This window comes from Triturus cristatus, chromosome 1_2 (assembly GCF_964204655.1).
Source record: "Triturus cristatus chromosome 1_2, aTriCri1.1, whole genome shotgun sequence".
NCBI lineage: Eukaryota > Metazoa > Chordata > Amphibia > Caudata > Salamandridae > Triturus > Triturus cristatus.
The window spans coordinates 28,142,884-28,164,699 of record NC_140580.1 but is presented as its reverse complement, the minus strand read 5'-3'; the positions used below and the strand labels follow the sequence as shown (position 1 = coordinate 28,164,699).

General features: G+C 42.4%; 1 protein-coding gene across 4 annotated transcripts in view; it reads left to right on the top strand.

Annotated features, from left to right (window-relative positions):
- The window catches only part of PPFIA4 (PPFI scaffold protein A4), a 3,163,248-nt gene that overhangs the window by 2,083,133 nt on the left and 1,058,299 nt on the right, over window positions 1-21,816 (top strand). For all 4 annotated transcript variants that reach the window (XM_085600211.1, XM_085600208.1, XM_085600219.1 and 1 more), the window contains one exon: window positions 3,857-4,057. In XM_085600211.1, the coding sequence (XP_085456337.1) occupies window positions 3,857-4,057 (201 nt within the window). The remainder of the gene's footprint in view (window positions 1-3,856; window positions 4,058-21,816) is intronic.

Sequence of the window (21,816 nt, the reverse complement as noted above, 5' to 3'; positions counted from 1 at the left end):
TCAACCAGCCCGAACAGACAGTGTGACTAACACAAATGACAAAGTTACACCACTGCGAGTCTATTCTAACACACCTTGATGTGGCCCCATTGTGTACAAGTTATTATTTTTTTATAACTTCTGGGCTCGAGTTCATCTATGATGATTTTCTGTATGCTGTTAATACCTGTGTATTTAATTTCCGTCTCGTATATATATTTTCTCTTCTTGTTGTTTGTATTCTGTACATTTGTCGAGGTGGTGGAAGGGGCAGGCTGCCTCCTGATGAAACATTCCTAACTTTCTATTTGTCTTTGAACTCAACTGCATTTTTTGGTGTGGCCCACCTTTTTAAATTGGTTGTTTAATTATTTCCAAAGAGGCGGCAAATCGTGTGCGTAGCAAAGAAGTGCAGCTTGTGTGGGCACATAAATGTACAGGAAAAATGTGAATACATACGTAGAATGAATTCTTTATTGTGTGATTTACAAATGCTATACATATTGCGTTCATAGTTATAAAAAATAAACGTTTAGTTGGGTTAAAAGGAGAAAATCTAAAAGGATTATAAAAACAGCTGATGGTTTTTACATAGTAAAAGAGTGCAATGTTATAAATACATCTAAAAGGAAGGACATAGTGCAAAGTGATACAGTAATCACAGGATTATGAAAACAGCTGATGGCTTTTACACCGTGAATCAGTGCAATGTTATTAGTACAGCTAAAAGATAAGGCGTAATGCAAAGTGTTACAGTAATGATAGTAAAGTTGTAATGCACTGCAGCTGGAGAAGTGTGGCTAGTGTGTTATTTTGCTATTGTCTTTTGTTCTTGTTTGCTCTTTGTTCTTGTGTTTATATATTGGCATGTGTGGAGGTAGAGATGGGCGGCCGCATTGGCCCAGGAGGATTAGGATGCTGTTGTGTCTAAGGCTTCATGGCAGAACGGTGTGTTATGTGTCCAGGTTTGCCAGTCACCTGGTTGGCGAGATGCACCAAGAGCATAATTGTTAAACCTGATACTTAGTGGGTGGCCCTTGGCTCGGCGTATAGGGCCTTCCAGCGCTGGGTGTCGATAAGTGGCGTGGACAGTAGCAAGACAGAGCAATGCAGGTTAGGCACCAAAAGAAGATGACGTTTGGCAAGGTATAGTGGTTTAGCGGGTGAGAAGTCGGAGAGGGAGAAAGTAAAATTCTGTGTGGGTAGGTCATGATTCACAATGAAAAAAACACAGTTAGGAACATCAATTGGTCAGTAAGATTAGAAGGTATCCAATGTGCTTGTTCCACTGTGTTATAGGTGTACTTAAAGATTCACATGTTGTAAAGTTGTTCACTTTGTAAATGAGAAGAATTTGTTCTTTGGAAATTCTGGAAGCAAGCGTTAAAATCTTTTCTTTTCTTTTAATGTTCCTGCCTTCCCTACACCTTCATCTGCTTCCTCTTCAGCCTCAGCTCGACCATATGGGCGTATCAGCCAGGCTGGGCAAAGTACAGACTGACAGACACTCTTCTGGCTCAGGGCACCCAAAAGCTAGACATGTGATAAATGCACAGGATCCTGGCTGCCTGAGCTGAACTTTGCCTGGCTGAAGATTTCACAGCCCTGTGGAAGTGACTTCCGCAGCCCGGCAAAAGGGCCTTGAGGTCCTCCCCCTCGTGATGAGGAGAAGCATCACTGAATGCCTCAGACCTGGGCACTTCAGAGATTTAAGCCATGAAGTGCCCTGGGCTGCTTGTCAGTCAGGGACACCATGCCATAGTGTGGGATGGGGTCAGCAAGTCTCAGATACTCCTCTTATGGCCTATCGCTGCTCATCCATTTACTCTGAACCCCCTCTAGCCATAATTCTCTTCAACCTGTTAATTTGGGCACATTTTATATTAGTTAATTATATTGGGTTCAAACCCACTTTTATCATTTGCATCAAAACCAAATTTATGGAAAGCATTGTAGTAACTAAGAGATGCATCTTGGGGCGATAGATGTGGGCAGCTTTCAATGATGTTTTATACTTTTTGTTTGTGCCAACCAGCTATTTAATAATAACCAAGTTAACATAGGTCAGTAAAATGCATTGGCTCTTAAAAACAGGAATGAATGGGTCAATAAATACCGTGATTTCTATGAAACACAACTTAATACCTTATATGACCAGATTTTGAATGGTAAATTTAAAACCTGAATGTATTTGAATAGTGTCTATGAAGAACCATAGTGGTTCCTCCGGGTGATTGGTTAATCATTCTGGGTTTAATGAATTAGGCCTGTCTGATATATAAAACTTAATGAAGTCCAAAATATATATCATTGGTAATCTGATTGCCTGTCACATTAGATACAAATACAGGAGACTACAAAATATCATTTGATGCAACTTTTATATATGTATGAATCCCCGGATTCCCAGGGGTAATGGGTTAGCCCCTTGATTAGGTCTGAAATCGTACCTTTTGATTTTACTAAAGTTATATGCATAATATACTTAGCTGTAGAGGCTTCCAGCCTGCTCTCTTCATCCATTGGTCTGTCATTGTGTCATTCACATTTTTTCTTCCTCCCAATGCAGCATACAGCCCTCTTCAGATGCTTGCTAACTTTACTGTGAGTAATGGCATTGTGCCCTCTCCTAAGGCACACATTTACAAACAAGGTGGTTCTTTAAAGTGCCTGTGGCTACTATGGCAATTGAGCTTTTTGAGACTAAAACACATTTTTACTTCAATCCGATTAGTGCCTGGGAGTGCCCAGGAGCTTCCTTGACAATTCGGCTTTGCAAATCCACCACAAAACTAAGCCGTATTGACATAGACAAAAGACTTGGGAATTAAACCAGAGCTTTTGCTTTGCCAATGCCTAATTTTACCATGTATTCGAATGCTACCACCTTTGTTATCCCTCTAGACAACATTGTGCTCTAGGGTTTTATGACAGATACACTATTTTGATATCTATTTACTTCCGCCATATTTGATACCTTAATCATGTAGGAAGTGCCTCACATCCATCACACACATGCCTCAGAACAGCAAACTCTGAATTCTCTGCGCTATGAAATGCGCAGGTTCCTACACCAGAAGAAGGGGTGGGGAGAAGCTATACAGGGCAGCTTTACTACCGCACTGTGGTCTCCGCATACTCTGAAGCGGGGACTGACAATGGATGCTTCAGCCAAGGGTTGGGAGGGTGCAGTGTGACCGCGCACTGCAGGCTTGTGAAACGGCTTCTCCAAACATAACTCACTCGAATGATCTACAAACAAGCATCGCAGTCAAATAAATGCATTGCGCAGCTGATTGCTACTTCTAAATTGACAACCACGACTGGAAATGCGCGGTGGAGCCACCCAGGTATCTGTTTTGGGTCACATTTGGATAGTCATTGCGATAGAAAAGATAACAGCCACTGTCTTAAAGTAACAAACTAGATTAATCAATAATTGGACCCAATTTATCGATGAAATTCAAGATGTTGAAATCCACCACAGATTCCTAACTGAATGAAGCATGACGCATTTTAAAAAGTAAGAGGCAACCCAGGGTGCTTACGTAGACCGTCATTCACACCAAACTGTGGTTTCGATGGTCCCCTGCCGAAGTCTTCATCCAGTCACACTCCCGCCATTTCAATGGACATGCTTATTCCAGTTTAATTGCTTATGTGTAACTTTTTATTCATGTATTTACTGATTGATTTTATTTTCCTTTGATTGGTTGTATGGTGTCTTAGAATAGTTTCATTTGTTTCAGTCGCTATTGATTGCAAGTATAAAAGTCTCGACCATGACCTGAAATTTCGAATAAAAATAGTTGTGCAATTTCCACCATACATGGCAAGGTGTCACTGTGCTGATTTGCAACGCCTTCTCTTTCCACAGCTGTGGGTCGGGATGCCAGCCTGGTATGTTGCCGCCTGCAGAGCCAATGTGAAAAGTGGGGCCATCATGTCTGCCTTGTCGGATACTGAGATCCAGAGAGAGATTGGCATCAGCAATGCCCTCCATCGACTGAAGCTGCGGCTGGCCATTCAGGAGATGGTGTCGCTCACCAGCCCCTCCGCACCGCCAACCTCCAGAACGGTGAGCAGCGAGCTGCGCCTTTTACATTTATGTATCGGTAATTCAGGTTTGCATTTATCTTTTTACGTCCAGTGCAGAATTGAGCCCATAAGACCTATTATTATTCTCTTGAATACGCTTCTTTCACCCTTTTCCCTATGGAAATCTTCAGCTCTTTTCATACACTGCACATACTGTTCGCTTGGACTAAATTACGCTATGTTGCACTGTCCTCCGTTGTAGTAATAGATAGTTTAACTTAGTACAAATACTTATATTAGACGGTATTTTGCCTTTCATCTCCATATGTGCAGCCCTGTCACTTGTCACATCACTTGGCACGTTAAGCCGTACTTGTCAGACCCAGGCACGAATGCCCCTGTGTGGACAAACCTACATAGCCTCTGCTGTAGTATAGGTCTATTGAAACTCCAGAATCTCTGAGAGAGAGAGACAGGTGACTTTTGTGACTTTCACTGTCACCTTATCCCAGAGGCTCAGGCTGCTCAATATTCAGTTTGGGAGCCAATGGCTGCTAGCCTATGTTCATCATTCTACTCAATTACCCTGTATGACATTACTTAGCCTTAGAAACTGACCCCATGCACTACTTTCTCACCGATCTGGCAGACCTGTATCCACTTTTGCATTCTTATAAGACATGTTCTACACATTTTTATCCTCAAAAGGAATGACAGTATGAAATGTTCGTTGGATAACGGAATCAAAACTTTATAAGCAATAACTGACATTTGATTTGAAGGAATAATTCAGCGGGGAGGCTTCCATCATGGAGCCTTCCTTTGTGATTGGAATTACCTTCCTGCTTAGATAAGTCAAAATGTGTGAACTGGGAACATTAGAAAAGTTGTGAAACATGCCTTTTCTCAGCTCTTTTCAGTGTAGATGCACACCCCTCCTCTGCTTGTCAGGCACATTGTTAGAAGCTCTATGTCTCTCAGTCCTATAGCTTTACGGGTCACTATCTGGTTGAAATCCGATGCTGGAAAGTAGAACTGAAGATATATGTTAGACTCTCCATGGAATTCCTTTCATGTTCACAGTCTAAACTACAAAGGGTAACCCTTCAGTACATAGGTAACTACAGATTCTATTACTAAATACTAGTCGTAGCTGGCCTAGCCCAGCCTATCGCCAATGTCTGGAGCGTTCTAGAACCTTCCCTTTTGGTATCAATCCAGTAGTAGTAGACTGGTCAGAACATCTGAAAGTGGCAGAGAGTGTGCCAGCCTCATTGGCAGGCCTGAGGTGTGTTCTCCATACAAGGACAGGTGATGGCTGTACTGGTTCACCCTGGTTGAAAAGAACAACCAAAATTCAGTTTCCTCTGGCTTGGAAATGGAAAACAGGGCAATCAAAGTAGGTTGTCATCTTCTCATACCAGTTTCCATACATGCTGTACATTTCTTAATGGCCATTAACACCATTCCCCAGATATATCTATTCTGTTTTACAACTATATATTTCCGGCCAAGACAACATTTGATGTACTGGTGGTGACCATACTCCTGTGCGTTATCCCAAGCAGACAGGATATATAGTTAGGTTTTCAGCCATTCCCTAGTAAATTACTCTAGAGCAAAGTGCCCTGCACAGTCCGTGATCGTCCACCAGAGGTGGATTTAATGTGTTTTGTGACCACCAGTTACCCATTGACTGTAGGTCGGACATGTTGAGATGGTCCATACTAGAGATTAAGATTCTATGGTATTTCCAGAGAAACTTTAAAAACATGATTGCACACCCACAACCTTTTCCTTGTAAAAAATTATTTGTCACTCTCAGACCATTACCCACCGTCCGCTGCATAATTTGCAGATTTTCAAGCTCGAGCTTGTCCAAAGCTGGTCATATCACTGGACAAGGCCACCAACATGCCCGGCACTTGACACCTGTCACATATTTAACTGTTGAGTACTGCTTTTATGAGTGTAAATAAGTGCTGCCTTTGGCCATATATGCCCCGCATTGCAGATGGAGACTTATCAGAAACGCCCGGTCTTTTTCTTTTGTGTGCCATTTTTCACAGCGCAAACTTGACCCGAAGGTATTGGAACACTTTACATAAGCACCAGTTACGGTACACAAGGACGCATTCATGTTTTGGTTGGCACGGGGAGATTAAGTGATTTGCCCAGAATCACAGGATGTTGAGCTGATGCCGAGACTCAAACCTGGTTCTCCAGTTCCAAGGTTGACAGCTTTGACCGTTACACCTCAGGTGTGATAGCACTAGCCCTAATCACAAGTATCCAGTGTTTTCCTTCAACTGGGATTACTGGTCGTGCAAGCTTTGAGCCTGATCATACAGCTCAGAAATATTAGGTGGCAAGGAGTAGGGACTGAAGTAGCATGGCGGACGGAGGCTGCACTTGTGGGGTTGCAGGCACAAGCGCAGCCTAGCCCCTCCGCCATGCCACTCCAGCGTGCGGCAGCATGCAAAGCTCCCCTATACCTGCCATAGCCTTCTATGCTCTGGACACTCTCCCCTCGTACAATTACCTACCCTGAAACGACAGCAGCTCACCCCATTCAATACTTTCTCAAATCAGGTGGTCGAGGAGAGTGGTAAAGAGCCTCTTATTCAGTCGAGAACGGGGATCCATCCGCGGGGTTTGATCTTCTGAAATGGGTATTCGTGGTATTCCTCATCCAAGGTGGGTTACCTCGTAAATCCACAGTGCATGGGCGCAATTACCATCTGGAATCGGTGGTGCTGGACCAGGCATATAGCAGCTCTGCACCGCACACCTTCTGATCAGACCAGTCCATGTACAGCGGAAGTGCTTTTGTCTGGAGCAGGAAATAGAAATCAATGAACACTGATATGTGATTCAAACAGGAAGGAATGGCTCATTCTTCTGCCTGGTAATGGTCTGCTTCATTATTCACACAAACTCCTCTTTAGATCGCAGACTCTATTTTCTAAACAGCAGTTATTGTTCAACCCCACTTTATCAGGATACCTAACGTTACATCTCTATTTGAGGTCCATGCCATGAATCCGAAAGTGCTTCATAATGAGACATTTGCATAATAAATGTGAAATGTACTCTACTGCTATAGAAAGGAGGAATGCCATAAACCTCATATTGTGACTATTAAGTAACCACAAGACCTAAGAAAAATGTTCGAAATGTAACTGTGATGTGCTTTGTAAATGAGGTACACATTTGTTTCAAAGAAGTGTCTACACGTAGGCCTGATTTTTGACACTATATTTTTCCACAATCCATTTTTATCCTGGAGGATAGAAGGACAGTCTTAACAACGTGGCTTGCCTGCGCTTTCATGCAAGGCCGAACTATGAGCTATTGAGGAATAACATTTTGAATGGGACTTGCAGAATGTGCGTATATGTCTTCAGTAGCGACCCAAAGTATATTCAAGCTCTGAAGTCCTATTTGAATCTGTGTATTAGAGTCTCAGATGCATTACTCTGTTACTGGCTCACACATGACACCGCAAGGCATCATTTCCCAAGCTGGATCGGGAAGTCTATTTTTAATGGGTCGGGAAAGTCTGAGCCATGAAGTTGCCTTTAAATTCTGGTTTATCACTTTTGTTGGTACTTCAAAGATAGAGATCAAATATCAGACTATGTCTTCTGACAGATTGCTGCTTATTCTTTTAACTTGGGAATTGGTGTTTACTTTTCTTTTTCTGGCTGCAAAGTCAGAGGAGTTTTAAAGGGAATGATGTGGCAATGTTACTAGAGTACACAGAGTGTGAATGGAAAGACTGTGGGGTGTTTCTTTGCAGCAAACAACAACATAGAAATACCTGTAAATAAACTGCATGCATTCAGCAGTTAGGAAAACAAAAATGAAGCACATTTTTTTATAATCTGAAGTCCACTTGAATCAGATGCACTTGGTGATGCACAAATGATAGAAGTTCACAGAAATCCGATTTCCACACATTATCATGTGTGTGCTATATAGTTGTATCATGAAAACTAATGTCTGTCCAACTTTAGTGGCCATTTCAATGGAAAACGTGTTGTCTGTAAATGACCATGACCTCCCACACAATGCTTTTGTTACATTCGAAAATCGCCCTGCCTCATGCTGATTAAAGGTAGGTGGGTTGTGAATGTTCGTTGTTCTAAATATTGGGTCCTGGTTCTAAACAGTTTGGGAAGCACTGGCCCAAGTTTTTACTTGATGTGCAGAATTAGTCTTACAATAACCAGTCAAGCACTAGTTATATATAGTCAAATGGGTCAGAGCACTGTTCTGCCCTACCAGCAACTCCTCCATTTCTCCAACATTTAAAGCCGGCTGGTGATTGGTCAGCCAGCTTTTTTATGATGTTCCATTAGTATTTGGGCATTTTCCGACAAGTGTAAAACCAGTTGAGTGTAAACATTCGACCTCTTTGCGGCAATAATTGGAGAAGAGGCAATGTATCACAAGAATCTCTATTGCTTCAGTATGATACACTTTAAAAGAGCTATCTAATAATGCCACAGATTTGTTTCAAAATTTGCCTTTAAATAGCTAGTATAAGGCTAGCTTGTCAAATATGGAACCAGCACCTGAGTTCAAACTCCACAAATGTCAACGGGAAGTTAGAAAGGTCCAACTCAGACAAAAAAGCTGATGTCACTGGTAGGATTTCGAGTTGGTTTATTTCCAAGCAGAGAAACTCTAGCCACAGAGGTCAGATAAAGGGAGCCACTCGTAACTTACTTTCACAGTCTCTCGTAAACAACAACATTCTAAAAAGAACTCCAGCTATAGAACATACTAAAGGGAAATGCAGAGGGGGTGGAACAAACAAGGACAATAATAGCACAGTCCTGCAAGAGCATGAAGAGGGCCAGTGCACGTTAGTGATGGACAGCCCCACCCGCAGCAATGGCAGACAATTGGAAGTATGGCTGCCCAATGAAACTATTACCAAGTGTTCATGGGGAATGATAGTTTCAACTTATTTTGCAGTATTGGGAAGTATTGGACAATATTGTTCCAATTCGAAGTAAGTACATTTGATATTCAGCGTAGATAAACAGTAAAAACCAGCTTTGGATGCAGATTTTAACATCCGAAAGGAGCACACGTTGAGCTTTATCCCATATGATTCTGTAAAAAAACATGATGTGTCCTATAACCTTTCATTTTTTTTTCTGCATTAAGTATCTTTTCTCCATAGGGTAGCTTCCCTAATGATCACTTCTTTCATTGAAGATGAGTAATATGCTATCCTGCTAGTAAGCTCCGTATAGCGTGCTGTACAATCTCAGCCCTTGCATACATCCCTTTGAGGCCCTCTCTGGCGTCATACAGGCTGTGTCAATCCAGGCTTCGTGAGATGGGATCAGAAGCCGCCTTTGTGTCGCAGCCTGGCAGCTCGCGCACCTGTAGTTCCAGATGGTATCCAAATTCAAAGGATGCCTCTCTTCTTAGGAAAGCCACCGAGGTGGCTGTGACTTTGATAGGGATGTGTTCCTCACAGGTGGCTTCCACTGTCGCATCTGCTTCCTGCAGAGCTGCTGCCAATCACAATGATGTTCACTGACCTCTTCTCGAATACACCATTGGGGACTTCTTCGCTCTTCCTCCTCATGGGTGATCCGGTCTACACTCGACTGCACCAAGGACCAGCTCTGCTCTTTATATTATTGAAACCCCCTCAGAATAAGTGGATGCCTGCTCGCTTTGACAGTGGCATGCACGGCGCTACTATAGCGACGTTCTTTGAAGTGATTTACGGGCAGCACGCTGAGACTATGTGTTTATTGGTGCTACTTGACAAGGCTGGATTTGTGAACCTTCAGAGAGAGAGGTGAGACAGGAATCGATCCATCACACGAAGGACAGTATAGGCGTTATTAGAGGTGCTGCTTCACTCTGGAAAGGATGTTGAGACTCCCCTGTGAAACATTCAAACAATCAGAAAAGCTCTATATTCACTCTTCAGAAGACCCTCACAAAATGTCAGACCATGTGCAATTGTACACCCTGTTCCTGCAGGACCAAAAAATTACATTCTTCTGCTTCCACTACAAGTCCTGCTTACTTCGCCAAAATCCACATGTTCATTATCTACCATGCCTGTTAAAAATGGGGATCTCTTGTTGGCAGTGGTATGCATCCTGTCTAAGAAGGGACCCTTCCTTCTAGCCTGGGTAAGGAAGTTACACACCCAAGTAACCCCTGCTCACATCCTTGGTAGCTTGGTACGAGCAGTCGGCCCTATCTCAGAGGCAATGTGTAAAGTATTTGTACAAAACACTCACAGTAACACAGTGAAAACACTACAAATGGACACCACACCAGTTTAGAAAAATAAACAATCTTTATCTAAACCAAACAAGACCAACATGTCTAAAGTCCAACATACATAAACAAAGATATCACTTTTTAAAAGGTTAAGCAAGTTCGTCCATAGAACTCAATGGATGTGGTGATTTTAGCACAAAGTCTGTTTGATGCGTCAAAATCCCAGACTTAAAACAGTCAAAGAGGAGGGAAGCATCAGAAAACACAGCTATGCGTCGGTTCTCAAGTATCAGGGGAGTGGAAGCATCAGTTCGGCTGCACGCAGGAGAAGTGTTGCGTTGATTCCTTATTGCGAGGAGAAACGATGTGTCGATTTCCGAAGACTGTTCCTTTATGCGGGGCGATTCGGTGGAAACTTGGCACACAGGTGCAATGTGTGGCAATCTGGGCACGCTGGAGATGATGCGACAGCAGTGAATTTTCTAGGCGTGGACCGGAGTTTGCATCGATTTCGTCAGCCACAGGGCCTGCGTCAGTCAGAGGGCTGCGTTGGTTCTTCCAGGCGCTAACAGGCACTGCTTCGGTTTTTCGGCCATGGGCAGCAATGTGTTGGCTTTTCAACCACATGGCAAGCTTGCGGTAGGAAAAACGCCTTAAGGGGTGATGCATGAATTTAGTAGTAAGTAAGTAGTAAGTAGCAAAACCATCTCCAGGGGCACAGAACTGGAGTTGGCAACACTTAGCAGGTCCGAACTAACACCAGAGAAGATCAGGGGAGCTGCAGATGAAGTCTTCGATGTCTATGAGACTTCCAACAGGAGGCAAGCACACACAAGCCCTTGAAGAACTTTGGAAAGCAGGATTCCAGTTCTTTCACTGCCCACAGACAGAAGCAGCAACTGCAGGCCAACGCAGCAAAGCAACAGAGCAAAGGGGCAGTACTCCTCCTGACAGCTTCGACAGCTCTTATTCTTGGTAGAATCTCCTCTTCATCCAGAAGTGTTCTAAAAATGTTGGGTTACAGGTCCAATACATATTCCCCTTTTTGCCTTTGAAGTAGGCATACTTCAAAAGAAAGTCTTTGTTGCTCTCAAGATCATGCCTTGCCCTGCCATGGCTCTGGACACACAACATGGGGGTGGAGACAGCATTGTGAGAGGAAAGGCACACCCCTATTCAAGTGTCATCGACAGCTCCTCCCACCACTTTAGCTCAGGAAGGCCCATCAGCCTGGTGATGGGCCATCAGGATATTCAGGGCACGCCTTGGCTCCCTTTGTGTGACTGTCTAGAGTGAACGCACAAACAGCCCCTGTCTGTCTAAACCACACGTTGATTCCACAAACAGCCCCTGTCAGTCTAAACCACACTTTGATTCCACAGGCAGGCAGAGACACAGGATGGTAAAGCAAGAAAAGGTCCCCTTTCTAAAAGTGCAATTTTTTATTTTTTTATTTTGTCAACTGGAAGTTGTTACAGAAACACAAAGCAATGTACACGATATAAGAAACAAATATACACATTAAATTTACATAGTTCCGAATTTATGCGGTTAAACACAAAAATATTAATTCCGTCAAAAACAAAGACCCCCAAATTGTCGTAAACTTTACCATTGAGCAAAGAGCTCTAACTTTGGCCAATGCCTGTTCCATATCATATATTTGTCTCACTAACACCCACCAATCCATAACAGCTGGCGGTTTTGGTGATATCCATTCCCTGGCTATAGTTAATCTTGCCGAAACCAGTAATATGGCAAATAAGCTATTTTTAAGATGTTCAGTACTATATCCCATCATAATCTCCAAAAGTGACAATGGTGCCGCTATCCCCAACTTCTGAGAGAGAACCCTCCCAACATCTAGCCAAAAAGTATCCAGTACTGGGCACGTTACAATTATGTGTATTATGTCAGCCGCATATAGTTTGCATCTGGGGCACCTTGTACGATCACTAGTCATGGTGTTATCAGCTGACCACTTAGCTACACTTTCCAGGGTATAATATAAAAGACACAACGTATAGTGTTGTTGCAATCACAAGTTCGTAGAATGAACGGCTATTATTCTGAAGGCTTGCGATATAGTATTGAGCGCTACCAGCTCCCCTAACACCCTGCTCTATTGATCCGCTAATCTCCCCACCCTACTAATCTATTTCTTCGATTCTACTGCAAATAAAAAGTCCCATATCTGAGTCAATTATATTCACCAATTTTATGTCTCTTAAGAAATAATCCCGGATCTGATAATATTTAAACATATAATCAGGCAATTTATGTTATTAATCTGCAGTCTCTCAAATGAAATAAAGTCACTGTAAACGTACAGATCCCCCAAACTTTTTACCTCATAGTTCTCCCATTTGCTGCCCATTGTGTCCTGAAATATCCCTGGCAGACCTGGATTATGCCATAATGGATATTTACAATGATAAAAAGAGATACTGTTCCTAAGCACAATTGCACGCCATATATATATACATTGTCCCGTATAGTCTTGAATTTAACCCTTTTACAATTGGGGTCTTCGATCCTATACAGAAACATATTGATCTTGGTAGACAATGTAAACTCATGACAAAAGAGGGTACTCGCAGAGTTAATAAAACTTCTGATTTAGAGCAATTACATGCTAATGCTATTCTTATAAAGGACGTAGGCGAAACTGAGATTTACCAGCAGCTCTTATCAGTCAGGGCTAAACTTAGTAGTAAGCTAAAGGAGAAAGTGGCGAACCAGTACTTTAAATTTACAACCCAACAGTATGAGTACGGGGAGAGGGTCGGGCGTGTCCTAGCATACCAGCTGGCTGATCAGCGGGCTAACACACATATTAAGAGCATTAAGGGAAGTGACGGCCTAACTTACAATAAGACGACGGATACACTGGAACAATTTAGACAAATTTACACTGACCTCTGTAGCGATAATCTAGCTTTCGACCAGCATACAGCTACAGACTACATTCGGGATAGCGAAATGAACTCATTAGAACCATACATAATGGCAATAATGGATAGGGATGTGGGCATAGAGGAGATAGGGGCTGCTATTAGGGCCCTACCCTTAGGGAAAGCAGTTGGCGAGGATGCTATTCCCCTCGTGTTTTATCGGACGTTTGGAGAGATCCTCGATCCGGTCTTTTTGAAGTTGGTCAACGATATATTGGAAGGTGGGGCAGCACCCTCCTCTTGGAAATCGACTAATATAGTCGTTTTTCTCAAAAAAGGAAAACCATCAGAGGAAAGAGGCTCTTACTGTCCGATCTCTCTCATTAATCACGTTGCAAAGATCTTCTCCAAAATTCTTTCCTTAAGGTTAGCACCGTTTATACATTTAATTGTAACGGATCAACAACACGGCTTCATTCCTGGGCGGGATACCACGACACATATTAACACCGCAATCGCCGTGTTTGATGTCACCTGTCAGATGGGGGGTAAAATATCAATGATGTTGCTTGACGCCGAGAAGGCCTTTGACCGGGTTACTTGGGTGTCTCTTTGGTCAATAATGGCAGAAGTAGGGCTTGGTCAGAGGTTCGTCACTGCAGTTCAGAAATCATATATAAACTCCACGGTGGCAATAAGTCTTAATGGTTTAACTTCATCTTCTTTTAGCATTCAGAGGGGCACGAGGCAGGGGTGTCCCCTATCTCCACTCCTGTTTGCGATTTACATTGAGCCTTTTATCCGTCACTTATTGCACAATTCGAGTATTATTCCGGTGTCTTTCAATAACGTACTTCTTAAAGTCACCGCGTATGTGGACGACATCGCGGTCAATACTATTAATCCTATTGTGGCAATGGGGGAGACGATTGCGGAGGCTCTGCGATTCGGGGCTTTCTCGGGGTACAAGCTTAATTCTAATAAAACTCAAACAATAACTAATTTTGAAATCATTCTGACACATTATCTCTAGGCGTCACTCGAACAGCTACATACCTGGGGATTAACCTTAGTAGTCAGACGAATAAAATAGTAAAACTAAATTATGAACCCTTACTTAAGAAGGTTGCTGCTGACCTGCGCAAATGGCACCAATTGCCTCTCACAATTTGGGGAAGATGTAATATTGTTAAGATGAACATTTTGCCCAAATTTTTATATTTTTTCAGGGCTATCCCATTGAGGGTCCCCTTCTCTTTCTTTAAAAGACTCAACAGTATTATTGGCAGCTTTATTTGGGGTTACAAAAGGGCTAGACGTGCCATTAAGTTTTTGAAACTGCCTTACGAAAGAGGAGGTTTTGGACTCCCAGACTTTAATCTATACTTCTGGGCAGCTTTTGCCAGTCGATTGCAGAGTCTGCTTAAAGGGTCGGGTATGTCTCAAATTTGGTTATCATACCAGCTGGCGTGTGGGCTAGAGTACAGGTTCATAGTGTGTAAGATGTCTGACCCGAACTACTTCAAGCGGGTCCGTTTTAAGATATTGGGACAAGCAGTCCGGATCTGGCACGATATTGTATGTGCATAAAACATTCCGGAATTTCATGAATTTACGTAGCTAGGAGGCAATCCGCGACTAGGAGCCCTTTTTGACGACTCAGTTTGGAGAAGCTGGCAGCGTAGCGGAATCACGCAATTAGGGCAACTATATGACTCGGATGGCTTCAGATATTTTTCTTCTCTTAGAGGCGAGTTCGGAGTTCCGTATAATTCATTTTTTTAATTCTTGCAAGTACGGGACTTCTTAATCAATGGAAAAGGCTTAGTTGCTCTTAGTGGAATTAGCAAGGCTGCCCGTTCATTACTACAGGTAACTGGCAGGGGCTGTATAGGGAAAATTTACAAGAATCATTTGATGGAGTCAAGGGATGATGACGGCCAGGCTGTAGTAAAACTAAACCGATTTTTTGGGATAGCTGTGAGCGAAGATCTATATAGCTCTCTGACTATTATTAACACAGCAGTCACCTCTATAAACTTAAAACTCCAACAACATCGAATGTTTCTTCTTTATTACACACCTGAAGTTATTACAAAATGGGCAACGACCAATTCTTCACCTAAGACACACTGTCCTAAATGTTTACTTTATGCAGCCGATATTAGACACATGTTTATTACATGCCCGAAATTGAACACATACTGGGTTCAGGTAACTGAGGAACTGTGCAAACTGGCAGGTAGGAATATCGTTATTTCTGAGAAAGAGATACTCATGGGTTTAATAGACGACTATGGCCTAATATCTAACGCTCTTTTTTCTATTATTATGGCCTGTTGTCGTCTTGGTATTGCAAGGGTTTGGATTGAGACGAAATGCCCAACACTTACGGAGATGCGGCTGATATTGAGAGGGGCCTATGAGATGGAATTGGCGCTCGCCAAAGCCAGGGGCACCTCCTCTTGTGCTAAATTTGAACGCACTTGGTCTAGCCTTCACTGGGACTAATCAAAAATTGGTGTACTGTTAACACCCTAATCTGCAAGTCGCCGTATTTATATTATTTACTATCATTTCTGCTATTACTATTCATTTTTTTATTTTTTTTTACTATTTATGTAAAAATGTTATTGTTATTATTGTATCCACAATGTATTTGTGATTGGTGTCTGCTTATTTGCCCTCATGTTTCCCTGTCTGTTGATACCATTGTTTTTTCCTCCATTGGCAAAAAAAAAAAAAAATTTTTAAAAAGAGTTAATAAAACTCCGAAAGTGAATAAAGCAAGCAGACCCAAAATTCTGGAAATTCCAACCCCCCTTGACTAAAGGGTAATTTTACCCGATCGATCGCTCGTCGCGCTTTCATGTATCCCCATATAAAACTACTTAGAAATCCATCTAATTGCTTAAAAAATGAATTCAGAACCCGTAGTGGAATAGAACGAAAAAAGTAAAGAAACTTGGGTAAAACCTTCATTTTTATGATATTGATTCTACCAATAATGCCTATAGGCAATTTATGCCATTTTTTTAAAGACTTAGCCGTTTCCTTAAGTAGGTCTTCATAGTTTAAAGAAAAAATTCTGCCTGTTTGTGCAGCTATCTTGACACCCAAATATGTAACCACCGAGCAGACTCCCTGTAAAGAAGCCGTGGGTTTGTAATTAAGAACTTGAGTCTTGTTTACATTTAGCTTATAGCCTGAGACTAGACCAAACTTACTAGCGGCATCTGTTATCGCTTGCATTGCTTCTACTGGCTCTGTTGAAAAAACAGCTATGTCGTCTGCATATGCGATAGCTTTAAGAGTTAAATCCAGCCTCAAAAGCACGTATTTGCTGATTATTTTGTAAAGCTTGGATAAACGGCTCTATATAGAGAGCAAATAGTAAGGGTGAAAGAGGGCACCACTGACGAGTGCCACAAAGTATTGGGAAAGTTAATGATTGCAGCCCTAAGTACGCTAGTTTTGCACACGGCTTATCGTATAAGGCTTGTATCTGCCTTTTAAATTGGCCCTTAATCCCAAAAGCTGACAATGTAGCCCATAAAAAGCTCCACCCCACTCGGTCAAACGCCTTCTCTGTGTCTAATAAAATCATACCGAGTGAGGTGGTTCTAATATCTGCCACATCAAAAGTGGTTACTGCCATGCTGACGTGGGCTGTTGTAGCCCTCCCTTGAATAAACCCATGCTGGTGACAGGAAACCAAATTAGGCATTATAGGGGATAAACGATTAGCGAGAATTTTCTCATATATTTTTACATCAGCGTTTAAAAGTGAAATTGGCCGATATGAGCCACATTACTCCACGGGTTTATGTTTTTTTCAGAAAAAAGATTATTTGCATCTTATTCCATGAATCAGGAATTGTGCCGTTACTACCAATAAACTCTATTACCTGATTGAGTGGTGCCAGCAAGACATCTTTAAAAAGTCTTATAAAATTCCAGGGGAATCGCATCTTCCCCTGCAGCCTTGCCCGATGGTAGTGCACTAATTGCCCTATCCAATTCTTCACCTGATATATTTTCATCAAGTAAATCAGATGCCTCGTTCCCCATATTTTTCAGGGAGCTATTCTGAATTTAACTAAAAATATCCTCTTGTTTAGGGTAAGACAATGGGGTATACAGAGTTTGATAGTACAAAACAAACTGTTCTAATATCTGTTGTGGTTGCTCATACAAAATACAATTCGACCCCTTAATGGCCTTTATATGAGCCTTAGCCATGTCGTCTGCAACCTTGTAAGCAAGGATCTTACCAATTTTTCCCCAAATTCATATTGCAACCTACGATGTTTATTATAACTTGCCATGACTTTTTCCCTAAATTTACTCTTCAACTTTGATCTGAGGTCAATTAAAATAGATCCCAATTGTTCCAATTTTCCCAAATCACTAGCCCCACTCAAAGCTGCCTCTGCGTGCTGGTCTTCTGCCACCCGTATTGCCAAAATGGTCTCCTTAGCTTCTTTTTGCTTTGATCCTAATTTTGCTGCAAGATCTACTGTTGTGTGTGACCTCTAATTTTTTTAAACGCCATCCACCACCATCCCCTCCCACACCCCCAACCTCCACAGGAGGTTGACCTACCCCCCTACATCTAGAAGGAGGAATCATCCTCTTTCAAAGCTACCGCTGGATTGGCAATTACCTGAGATCCAGTCCCCGCAATAGTTCCCGAGGCTCACACCCCATTATTAACTTAAAGTAAAAATCCAAACACAAAAGAAAAAAATACCACTTTGCAAAAGTTTTACCCCTGGCTTCTCCTTAGCAACAATAGATCCACCCTTAGCGCCTGCCCCCCCCCTCCGTCTTTTGCCATTCGTAAAGCGCTTCCTTCGCTTCCCTTTCAGACATAAAGAACTGTAAATGCCCTCCTCGAACTACTTTCAAGCATGCAGGTTCCTGTAAGTGCACTTGTGCCCCACTATTTTTCAGTGGATCGATAAGTTGTCTAAGCTGCCAACGCCTGTCCATTGTTTTACAAAAATCTGATCGGAAAACAATTGCAAATGAATCAACAGTAACAGACGATGTAGGACGCGCCTTCAAAAAGACAGCTTGCCGAAGCAAAAAAAGTTCCCAAAGTAAATAAGAAAAGGACGTGGGAAGCGTGCATCTTGCCTTCGTTGCACAAATGGGAGTCTATGGGCTCTTTGTATCTGACAATCCCAATCCCAATCCCGAAGGTCCGGAAAAGCCCTCTGCAGTATCTGTACTACGTACGCTCTAGAGTCAGACTCCTTAAGCCCTTCTGGAATCCCAAACATTTTCAAATTCTGTCTCCTTTGGCGATTTTCTAGATCCTCTATCTTAAATTGCATTTTCTCCAGCATATTATCATGTTGTTGAACCCTGCTAGTTGTTTTAAGTGTTGTTTCTTCACCTTCAGCAACTCTAGTCTGTAAATCTGTTACTTCATTTGTAAGAGTCACGACTTTCGAGGTTACAGCCTTCAATGTTTGCTGTATACCTTGGTTGTCTGCCCTAACTTGGGCAAAGAGTTCCCGTGTTTCCTCTCTTTGCTCTTTAAGAGATTACAAAATTAATGCAAGCATTGATGTTTCACTTGCTTGGGGATCCTCATCACATACCTCTCCCTCCTCCTCCCCGGCCGGTGTGCTCTCACCTTGCTGAAAGCAAACTTCCTCTGGTGTTTCCGCTGGAGTCCCTTCAACTAAGAGTCTGAGAGCCCCACACACATCATCCACTAAGCCTGCATCCGATATCCTAGATATCAGGGTTTTTACCCCCCCTTTTGCTTGCACCCAACGTCGTATAGGGCTCACAGTTTCTGAATTTTTAGATTCCACCCTTTTCTGGCTACTGGATTGCTGGTCTGACCCAGCTAACGACTCTCTCTTCGTACCCCTAGGTGTTTTAGCCTTAGACTTAGCTCTTGGGTGTTTCTTCTTACCATCTAGAGGATTTGAAATTTGCTTCCTCTTCATCACCGTTACCGTTACGTTCTGTGGGGGATTTTGGGGATTTTGTAGCTTACCAGCATTGTGCTTTTTTTTATGTTTGTGATTCATCACCAACCCCCCTGCTGAAGGAATAATGATATTGTTGTCTTGATTGACTAATAGAGACTCGTTCAGGAGGTCAGTGACCGAAGTAGTGGTGACAATACTATTCTCCTCCTGAATAGGTAAAATACTGCTCTCTAAGTCGTGTATACTGCTCATTGCTAAGTTCAATCCCTCACTCGCATCTTTTCCTAAATCCAATGCCTCGGATGTTGGTGTCATTAATGTGGGCCCAGACTCTTGATTGTTCATTTGGCACAGTCCTAATACATCTCTCTCCGGAGATACTACACAATGATTCTCTTTATTTGCTTTATTTACTCTGTTAACCTCTTCAAGATCAGCATTAATAGCAAGTTCAGCAGCCGGCTCAGTTACTGGTTCAGCCCCTGGAGAAATATCCACATTTTCTTCCCTACTGCAATTTTGCTTTCCAGAGTAGTATCTCAGGTGTCTATAGAATTACTACCTGCCCTATCCACAAACACCTGATCTTGCTTCTCATTACAGATGTCGTCGGGACAGTTTATTTCCGCACTCTTTAGCCATTTGTTAGCACCATGAGCTCCGCTCTCGTTATTTGTTTCACTAAGACCTGGGGATTCTGCGATACTTTGTTGCTTACCTATAGCGTGTTCAACCATCTCTGCTAAACTATTGCTAGCGTTTGCTTCCATTGCCCCTTCAGTCATGAACAACTCCGCTGACTGCTTCGTTTGTAAAAAGCGCAAGATCGGTTTCCAAAACTTTCCAGTGCCTTTTGGTTGACCGGGAATATCCATCTTCTGGCCCCCTGCGCCTAAATCACACTCAAAGTCCAGCAGCACTTACCAATGTCTGATTCGCTGCTTGAGCACTCCTTGCCATGTTCTTTGGGGGTGCCATAACCGCCAGTCGCCAAGAAACCTCCCGTAGTTTAAAGCCGAGTATGGACCGATAACAAAGTCTTGGCAAGGTCCGCTGAGCCGCCAAACACACAGCTATCCGCGTGGACGGCAAGTGCTGAAGCCCAGTTTGCGTTATTACCAGCATTCGATAGAAGTGTGTAGTCACTGTGTAAACTCTTGCATTGTATAGACGCTTGCTCCTTGCTCCGGTGAGTCTTTTTCTTCTTTCCTTGAATTAGCAGTCAGCCGTTCTCAAAGCATACAAATGCCGAGCAGTTAGGATCCCTGACGTCCAGCGTTTTTTTTTCTTTTTTTTTTCTGTTTGTTTCCAAAGCACCTTAAACGCGTAACGCTTTAGTTTTCCCAGTCGATGTTCAATTATTCGAATATCTCGTTATTGGGTATTTCCTTGCATGTCAGCACAAAACTTAGGTTAAAAAGAAAAGCCTCGGGAGCTCCTCGCGTGCTGGTGCTTAGAGACGGCGTCAGCCCGCCATCTTTCTCCCCCTAAAAGTGGCATTTTCAAACACACAATTCAAAAACCAACTTCACTAAAAGATATATTTTTAAATTCTGAGTTCAGGAAACCCAAACTCCAAATCTCTATCTCTTCCTGATTGAAAGTTACACCTTTAAGATTTTAAGAGGCAGCTCCAATGATAACCTGTGGGAGACGTAGGCCTTTCAATAGTGAAAACGAAATTGGCAATATTTCACAATCAAGACACATAAAACGCACCAGTACATGTCTTACCTTTCACATATACTGCACCCTGCCAATGGGCCTACCTTGGGTCTACCGTAGGGGTGCCTTTCATGTAGTAAAAGGGAAGGATTGGGCCTAGCAAGGGGTTGCCCTTGACAGGTCGACATGAGAGTTTAAAACTGCACTGACAGACAGTGCAGTGGCAGGCCTGAAACATGGGTACAAGGCTACTCATGTGGTGGCATAATCAGTGCTGCAGGCCCACTAGTAGCATTTGATTTACAGGCCTTGAGCACACAGTGCACTTTACTAGAGACCTACCAGTAAGTCAAATATGCCAATCGGGGATAACCAATCATAATCACATTTTACACACGGAGCACTTGCACTTTAGCACTGATCAGCAGTGATAAAGTGCCCAGAGTACGAAAACCAGCAAAAACGAAGTCCAGCATACAGTCAAAAAATACAGGAGGTAGAGGCAAAAAAACAGGTCAAACTACGCCAAGGATACCAGGTCCACAATGCCTTTATCACAAAGTCGCAATGTATGGGGTTAGAAAAATCTGACTATTAGTAAAATTCATACTCCAGAGTCCTGACTCTTAATGCAAAAAGGTCAACCTACAGATCCACACAGTAGTCAAGTGAAAAGAAAGAAGAGCATAGTGTCAAAAGTGATCACATATTAGACAACTAATAGAGCAGTATAAACAAATGTGTGAGTCTATCTGAAAGAGAACAAGCAACAATTATTTTCAAGACTGAGCAGCATATGTCCGTATTAATCATACTATCTCCGTCCGCAATCAACGAGCCTAGATGCAATCTGTTTGGTTTATTGTCAACGAGGATTCGACCCTAGCAATAATTGTACATAGTAAACTATTCTCCTTTGGTTGCCATTGCCAATTAACTTTTTAATTTCACTTTTTTTTAATGTAAAGTAAGATATTATTGCCAAACTAAACCATAACATCACTATAATCTTTGTTTCT